General features: G+C 57.0%; 1 protein-coding gene across 1 annotated transcript; it reads left to right on the top strand.

The window, feature by feature from the left end:
• Positions 1-1,109: 1,109 nt before the first annotated feature.
• Positions 1,110-4,740, top strand: LOC119095636 (guanine nucleotide-binding protein subunit alpha homolog; the record flags this gene model as incomplete). Its single annotated transcript, XM_037218495.1, is given in 3 exon segments — positions 1,110-1,232; positions 2,770-2,935; positions 3,477-4,740. Coding segments are annotated over 3 exon segments (481 nt in total), but the record flags the coding sequence as incomplete, so codon positions are not given.
• Between the last annotated feature and the right edge of the window lie 4,381 nt (positions 4,741-9,121).

Here is a 9,121-nt window from a genome sequence, read left to right as displayed (position 1 = left end):
CCATCGACGGACACCGGGGGTGCTCGGCAGCTAGTCCACACAGAGAAGGATCCAATTTTCAGAGGCGCCGAGGGGAATGACGGTGTGGTGGGAACCGCTGACAGCAACGTCGCATGCCTATCACCGATTTACCACGGAGACAAACGGATTCATGCCTTGCGCTCCTGTGTTCCAGGCCCTTTGCAAGACTGCAGGGCCTGGCGTGGCCACGTTGGAAGTTCCATTCGATTTCATTGTAGAGTATGCCAGTGTAGTTAATACCAACGCACACTCCCGAGATGGCCATCAGTTCCTTGATTTCGCCCATCATGTTGTTGATATCGTTTATTTCCCGCTTGGCGCACTTTCGCGTTCCGTCGCTTTCTCCGTCGCCCTTTAACTACCTTTATATTACAACCTACCTTGGACCGACCATGTAACCCAGCGGATCGCCATTGTGTGTTCCCCATCGGCCATTGAACTCGCGCGCGGTGCGTACGTGTGTGGATGAGGGGCTCCATCCATGGTGGGAAACAAGGCCACACGACCAGAACGAGGGGACGCTTGTTGCGTGTCAGAGGTACTTTTGCAGCCAAGGTAAGCACCGGGCTGGGCGATTTGCCTGTGCGGTGCGCACTCGAATGGACGGGCAGGTGAATAACGTCAGGTCTGGACAGTACAAGGAGTGAGTTCCACAATAAAATGAGGTCCTTTGACTGTTTGAGGCGTGTTTATTCCTGCTAGGCGCTAGTGAAGCCTGGCTGGACTGTTCAATATCTGACGTAGTCATTTGGAATCTACTTGAATCGTCGCCACCAAAAACGAGGGCGTTTTAAGCAGCGGCACAGTTCGCACTAAGCTGGCACCATTCGTTTTGCCTCGAGCTTTCCTTACATGCCAGAATGGCTCTAATTCTAGCCCTGACCCCAAACCCAATCGGAGGCGAGGATATTCTGGCCGTCCTGGATGGAGTCTGAGTCGTGCCAGGACACTACTTGACGGAAACGAAACTCGTGACATTTTTCATCCGCCACCCGAACGCAAAACATCGGCACGGAGAAGGACGCTGGGGTCACGGCTGTTGTCCCGCCGACATCGCCGCCGTAACCCGGCCGGGACGCTGCCCGCAGGTTCGTCGACGTAGGTGGCCAGCGGTCGCAGCGGCAGAAGTGGTTCATGTGCTTCGAGAACGTCACGTCCATCCTGTTCCTGGTGTCGTCCTGCGAGTACGACCAGGTGCTGATGGAGGACAGGTGAGCGGAGGGGACCAGGTGCTGATGGAGGACAGATGAGCGGGGCGGACCAGGTGCTGATGGAGGGGAGGTGGGCGGAGAGGACCAGGTGCTGATGGAGGACAGATGAGCGGGGCGGACCAGGTGCTGATGGAGGACAGGTGAGCGGAGAGGACCAGGTGCTGATGGAGGACAGGTGAGCGGAGGGGACCAGGTGCTGATGGAGGACAGATGAGCGGGGCGGACCAGATGCTGATGGAGGACAGGTGGGCGGAGGGGACCAGGTGCTGATGGAGGACAGATGAGCGGGGCGGACCAGGTGGTGATGGAGGACAGGTGAGCGGAGAGGACCAGGTGCTGATGGAGGACAGATGAGCGGGGCGGACCAGGTGCTGATGGAGGGGAGGTGGGCGGAGAGGACCAGGTGCTGATGGAGGACAGGTGAGCGGAGCGGACCAGGTGCTGATGGAGGAGAGGTGGGCGGAGAGGACCAGGTGCTGATGGAGGAGAGGTGGGCGGAGCGGACCAGGTGCTGATGGAGGACAGATGAGCGGGGCGGACCAGGTGCTGATGGAGGACAGGTGAGCGGAGCGGACCAGGTGCTGATGGAGGACAGATGAGCGGGACGGACCAGGTGCTGATGGAGGACAGGTGGGCGGGGCGGACCAGGTGCTGATGGAGGACAGGTGAGCGGGGCGGACCAGGTGCTGATGGAGGACAGGTGAGCGGAGAGGACCAGGTGCTGATGGAGGACAGGTGAGCGGAGCGGCTCCTGTGGGCGGACGTCCCGTGGTGAGCGGCCGATCGGCTCAGAGGCCTTTTCGGTACGCTGGCTGTAGTCAGACAGGGTCGCTTCGATTGCGGTGTTCATATAGTCGGACCGAGTAAATGGTCACGCTGGTGTAGCAGGCTGCAAAGTAAGCAGGCTCGCTGGTCCGCCGTGGCCGGCAGCGGTACCGGCGCTCGACGCCAGGGTCCCACCAGATGATCTGGCTGAGGGGGCAGCGTGGGGCGTCTGTGGGCCAAATCCACGATTTGGAGCGCCAGCCGTCTGTGCTGTGCGCTCGTCATCACCGCCAGCGGTCAACGCTGGGTGACAAAGGGAGGCGCCGCCGACCTCGCCACGTACCGCACTCCTGGTGGCATTATCATAATTTGGCAGGTGGGGCCCGCCAGCAGGCTTTTGTTGAGTTTGTTTTCTTGAGCGGGGGGAGGGGGCGGGGCGGCCTGTGTTGCGCCCTTTGCCTTTGGTTGTACTGATCGCCCGTGCTTCCATAACCATCAGTTCTTGCTAGTTGATGCAATCTAAAGGGATCTGTTGTGCGTAGACTCGACATGCGCCGTTCGCTATGCCTTGTGGGCCATTCAGATCAACGCCAATATAGCACCACAGCTCGCTGCAAAAATCTGACGCCTTTGAATTACGGCTGAAAGTGTCTGGTCTCGCGGTATTTAACCGTTACATGGAATCGCCGAACCGTTAGGCAATGCATAACAGCTGATGTTCTGGTCCGCCACGCGCGCCATCTATCTCCCGTTAATCCAAGCTGTGTTTCAGGCGGACGAACCGGCTGCTGGAGGCGCGCAACGTTTTTGACACAATCGTCAACAGTCGCATCTTCCGCGAGACGTCGGTTATTCTGTTCCTGAACAAGACGGACCTGCTGCTGGAGCAGGTGCAGCGGCCGGACAATGATGTGGCCGCGCATTTTCCTGAATTCCAGGTGAGCTGTGCTCTAATGCCCAAAGCAATTGATGTTAGGCCATGTACAGCCCAGGTTGTGGTGGTGACTGTCTTTCTGATTCGTGTCTTGATTAGCGCTTCAGTGGCAACGGCTTGTTTCGGTTGTTCCACGCCCGAACTATCGTCCTTCCGAGATGCTTTATTGGTGGCTGATGCCAGTTCGTGCAGTGCATGCATGGTGTTGTCTACAGCTGGCTGGTTCTAACCTGTCTGACTGTTCTACCGTACATTATTGTCCTTCTGGTGGTGGACGAGCGTTGGTATCTGTCACGACCCGCTACGGTTCTCTTCGGGTGTATGCTGCGCCCAACAGGGCGCCGTTGGTGGCGCTTCCCTGAGTTACGTTTGCCCAGTCAGGGCGCACAATAGAGAACTGGAGGGGCATTGGTCGACTGCGAACCTGTCACTGGCGTCACTTGCGTTGTGAGTTTCTAACGGTCACGTGCGTGACACCTCCCCCTCGCGACCTCCCCCCCCCCCCCCTGCTTCTTCCGAGGTGACGCCCTCGCTCTGTCCCGCAGGGCGATTCGCACAAGCTGGAGGACGTGCAGTCGTTCCTGCTGCAGATGTTCGTGGACGTGCGGCGCGAGCACAAGCTGCCCCTATTCCACCACTTCACCACGGCCATCGACACGGAGAACATCAAGGTGGTATTCAACGCCGTCAGGGACACGATCCTGCAACGCAACCTCGACACCCTGATGCTGCAGTAGACGCTGATGTAGCTGGCGTTGGCACCCAGGGCGCCTTGTGGCGACGAGGCTGGTGCGTCGTTGAGGTCCCGACGAGTCTGGGCTCTCCCGGGAGTGGCATTCGGTGCGTGGGACCTTCTGGCCTGGCCACGGTGCGAGGACTGGTACTCATTCCTTTGCGCTGTGCTTGGCCGTCGTGTCGCCCCGTGGCGTGTTTTTATAATGATGTCGTTTTACATCGGAGGACTGTTGAACGCCGTTGTTGAGGGCAGACTGTCTGATGGTGCTAGTGATTGTGCTACGCATGCGAAGATCTGGGCCCATAGCTGGTAGCGTTGGCGAGGCTCCCCGCCGCCAATGTCGTCGTTTGTACTGCGAAGTTTTATTACTCATGCGACGTCATTGGTCTAACTCCCGATTCTTTGAGGCTGTTTGTACTGCGATGGCTTGTATTCATCGGTCATCGCTGGTTATCCGCCGCGCCTCAACGATATTTTTACTGCCGAGTTTTGCCACTCATGTGACGTCACATGTCCCGTCATGCCAGCTGCGGCCGTACTAGCGGCGCCTTTGTACGGTCTGTTTGTACCGCTCAGTGAGACCTCGGTCGTGCTCCCTCCGCCGGCCTGGCGACGCTGCCGATGTTGTATTTTATCGCGGGGCCCTGTTACTCTTTTTACACCGGCGGCCGGGCTGTTACCGGGCGCGTTTCGCCGGCCGTCGTGCGCCGCTGGTGGTTTCAGCGCCGGCTCCGGACGGCCTGGCGCGATCGAAGGGACCAAACTCGCCTCTCGTGCAGCGTGAACGAGTGCTCGGAACGATGGCTGTAAGCGTGTATCGCATTTGCGTGTGGGGTAATATCTGCGTGTATTGATAATAACTTGTAGCCTAGAGCAGTGCGTGACCGGCCGGCCTTGTCGGCCGAGGCCCGCCCTCGTTAGCAGCGGCCGAGCGCTGCGTGTGGTGACGCGTATCACTCTCACTCTCTCGCTGTTGGTGCGAGGCGCCTGACCGGCGGGCTCGATGTCGGTGCCCGTCTCAACTTGCCTCGTGTATTCACGGTGAGCGCCGAGGGGGGGGGGGGGCAACAGCTCGCGGGACAACCGCTGCCTTCTCCGTCATGTATTCGTCGCGCGCGCGAGAGACGGGCTGCTGTTACGTCTGCTGCCAATAAAGCTGCGGAGGCTCGTACACCGGCGTGTGGACGGAGGCTAGACGGAGGAAAGCTCTGATACCGGCATGTGTACGGAAGCCGGACGGAGGAAAGTAGGGCTTTTGCTCGTTCGGAAACAGCTAGCAAGGGCAGATGGGATGCGTAACAGCTGTGCGAGGCGAGCAGAGGCGTGCCCTGTACGAGACCAGGGGAGACGTGTCCTGTACAAGGCGTGCAGAGGCGTGTCCTGTACGAGGCCAAGGGAGGCATGCCCTGTACGAGGCGTGCAGAGGCGTGTCCTGTGCGAGGCGAGCGGAGTCGTGTCCTTTGCGAGACGAGCGGAGTCGTGTCCTGTACGAGGCGTGCAGAGGCGTGTCCTGTGCGAGGCGAGCGGAGGCGTGTCCTGTGCGAGGCGAGCGGAGTCGTGTCTTGCGAGGCGAGCGGAGACGTGTCCTGTACGAGGCGTGCAGAGGCGTGTCCTGTGCGAGGCGAGCGGAGTCGTGTCGTTTGCGAGGCGAGCGGAGTCGTGTCCTGTACGAGGCGAGCGGAGGTGTGTCCTGTACGAGACCAAGGGAGGCGTGTCCTGTACAAGGCGTGCGGAGGCGTGTCCTGTGCGAGGCGAGCGGAGTCGTGTCCTTTGCGAGACGAGCGGAGTCGTGTCCTGTACGAGGCGAGCGGAGGTGTGTCCTGTACGAGACCAAGGGAGGCGTGTCCTGTACAAGGCGTGCGGAGGCGTGTCCTGTGCGAGGCGAGCGGAGTCGTGTCGTTTGCGAGGCGAGCGGAGTCGTGTCCTGTACGAGGCGAGCGGAGGTGTGTCCTGTACGAGACCAAGGGAGGCGTGTCCTGTACAAGGCGTGCGGAGGCGTGTGGCGGTATGCAGCCGGCTGGGGACAGTGATGCGCTCAAACCGCTGTACCAATCGGTTTCCTTCGCGGGACTTTGTAGTTGTGCATGTGCTCGACTTGCCATGCAGTGAGGACGGTTCCAAGCCCTGGTTCGTGACACCCGAGGTCAGCTGTTTATTCACGAATGGTTCAACTGGAGTTGCTACTTATTTCGTCACAGACAGGTGTCTTCCGACAGTTCGGACACGTCGCATGTACAGACGTTCGTGTGGGACGTGTTACGCCTAACGCCACTGGCAGTAATCTTAGATTCCACTTGCCAGCGAAGAACAGGAACCGGTGTGGCCTTAACGTCAACTGGTCGCCCGCAAACGGCTGACGCCTAGCCAAGCGTCCAGCAGCACCGGGATACCGACACCGACAACACTGACAGGAGTGGCCAAGCCTCCGCTGCTCGCTGAGCCGGGCCAGCGCCGGCCCAAGACGCCGGACCCGCTGACCGTACACAGCTGCTGCCATGCAGGGAGGGAGGGGGGGGGGCAGCGGTCGGGAGCAGGGCGCGTGCAGGGGGAGTGGTGGGGAGGCACGTGAGCACGACTCGGGGAGCAGGTCGTTGTTTGTACGGACTACGCACCAATGAGCTGGACTTTTACCCAATCCTCTGCGAGTGTCTGTCCTTCCAGCTGCGCACAGAGCGCTGACGTGCCGGGAGGATTGTCAAGGCCGTGCCGAGCTTGATTATTTAAATACGACGCGCGGCATCCAACGAACTATTCATACACAATCCGTCGCACTGCGACCACGACCAGTAATAACCGGTTTGCGCTGTGGGCGTGGCTGGGGTCTGCAGCATATCCTGAGCAGCTGGCGGCCCACTCCACCGTGACTGTGTGGCGCTGGCGGCCTGGAGCCATCACCCCGGACGTGTGCAGGTACTGACGCTGTCGCCGGGAGGGATAGGAGTCGCGTTAACCGTTTGCCAGGGCGCCTGTTTACGCCCAGGCGGCAGGATATCGACCATCCATGGCGGGAGGCCTCCTCGGGGTCATGACAGGTGCCTTCTACCGTGGCAATGCTCTCCATTACACAAGACGCTTTCTCATCGGGCCATATCGTCGTTCGTGGCGAGACCCTGTGAAAATGAGACGTATTATTGGTTGACGTGGGCCTCCTGCTCTGATTTTTAAAAAAATCGTATGGTGATGCCAGCTGTCACCACGCCCTCCTGACTGTGACGTCATACTATTCAGTCCTTGCTCGTACTGCGGCGCAGCATGCAACCCTGGTGATGGTGCACGGGCGAACGCTGTCACGGTGACCTGACCCGGGGCCATTTGTGTGAGTACAGAGGGCGTGCTCTGGCCATCCTACACTGTTGGGGGTGTTTCTGCACGTTCATACTGCGCCGGAGCGGAGGCAGTTCTGGTTGGAGCGCTAGGATTCTAAATCGCTTTAAAATTGTGGTCTTTTAATTATTCACGGCTTGATTGGTAGCCGGCCATGATGGATCCTCCTTGCAAGACATGGAATGCGTTTTTACATTATTTTTACCATGCAAAACCACTCATGGGTGGGTCAAGTTACCAGCACTATCAAATCTCAGAACGGTCAGACTCCAAAGGTAGTGTCATTTGCGCAAAAGATAAGCTTAGAGAACGCCGGTTTCTGACTCTGCGCCCGGGTGGCCAGTTGCATGCTCTTCGGTCGGGTGGGGGTCAATTTGACGCCCCCCCCCCGAGATCTCAGGAAATTTACAGGGTGTCTTAGCCTGTACGTGAACTCATTTAGATCACAGTTTGAGGTTCGTAGGTCACGACCTTCGGGTCAAACAAGGTCAAACAAGGTCAAATTCCCGGCTGGTCTCCAAAGGGGCCCCTGAAACCTAGATAACTGTTCTGGGCAAAAGGTTACATGTTCCTCTAGGGTCAGTGACCTCGTTTGACCTGTTGATGGTCATGGTGACCGAAGTCATACAAGACCGTTTTAAGTTTTGCATTTGGAAAGCGACCTATATTACGCTTGGCAGTATGTTCCTAACAACAAAACATTGACATGGGTCATTCTAGGTCAATGACTTATTGTGACCTTTAAAAAGTCTATGGAAGGTGTATACCGTTGCTCTTGCAATCAATAAATTCAAAATATGCACCAGAAACTACCCTATGCAACAAGCCCTAGAGTAATAAGATAGGATGATTTTGACCCTGGTAAGACCTTCATTCCTGACCTTATGTCAATGCAGTTGGTTCATTCAATTGTTGTGTTGCCTAAAAAAGCATCTCAGGGATGTATGGCTTCGTATAACACTCCGTTGTTGCATCAGATTGAACGACTCCCTAGAAATTGCCTTCGCTGAAACCATGGCCTGACTTCGACCTGCCATAGATCGGCGGCCTTACAAGGTACATCTAATTTTTTATGTCAGACAGCTCGCTATTCAGTGGGCTACGCAAAACTTGTGGCTATGTCGCGCCGTTCGGAAACCACTACGGAAAACCATCGGAATGGGGGGGGGGGGCAGTTTTGACCTCCCACCCGAGCGCGTGTTAATTGCTCGCTGGGACCAGTAGCGTAGCCAGGATTTCGTCAAGGGGGAGAGGAACGCAAAACTGTGGTACTCCCTAGAGTTTGAGCCCGCTTCGAAAAGTCATATCCCGACCATTAAGTTGCAAGATTCGTAGATATGTGATTTTGTACAGGAACCCATCTTACTGAGCTCAGCCCTGAACAACTGGGCGTACTACGCATGCACATACATGGAGCTAGTTCATCTTCTCCAGATCGTGGTGGATCCTGTGGTCAAGTATTTTGGAGAAGACATAGCAAAGTAAACCTTAGTTGGCTGTTAAATGTTGTCAAAATCAAACACGAGCTTGACTCCTATTTACGCCTAGCCGATTAGTCGCTGTGATCAGCTGATGACTGATGGCTTAGAGAGGCTTTTCCTCTGAGTGCTATGAAGGCGTACACAATATCCTAACATTTAATATGCACGAAGAACGTGATGCACAGGTATGAGGGTCGGAAGTTCATGAACTAACGGAAATCACTTACAAAATCGTGGGCGCGTAAACTTGTGCTCGACAATTGCGCGCAAAAAATATCGTCGAGGAAAGAAATGAAAAGACGGCCGACAGGGCAGCGGGTTGCATTCCGACTCACTAGTTCCGCACAGTGAAGCGAAGGCAGCCGTCGGTGTGGCTGGCTCCCAGAATAATCAACTGTCAGCTGAGCGAGGATCGGGCGTCTCGGGGTGACTGCGGCCATCCGAAGCGCAGCCTAGCACAGATCGGTCCTGGCACGTGATTCCTCTGCTTGATCAGAAGAAAGGGGCTTCGATCCCACAAAAGTCATAGTCGCATATCCGACTGCTGGCCTAAGGGGAAGATACCAAGAGAAATCATTATCCTGTAGTCTCGGACTTGGACGCATGAAGTAATTTAGCCAGGTTCATACCTTACCTTACCTAACCTCAT

The sequence above is a fragment of the Pollicipes pollicipes genome, unplaced genomic scaffold, assembly GCF_011947565.3.
Source record: "Pollicipes pollicipes isolate AB1234 unplaced genomic scaffold, Ppol_2.1 Scaffold_4219;HRSCAF=4965_pilon_pilon_pilon, whole genome shotgun sequence".
Lineage (NCBI taxonomy): Eukaryota > Metazoa > Arthropoda > Thecostraca > Pollicipedomorpha > Pollicipedidae > Pollicipes > Pollicipes pollicipes.
The sequence above is the reverse complement of the archived record's forward strand: the minus strand, read 5'-3'. Positions and strand labels throughout refer to the sequence as shown.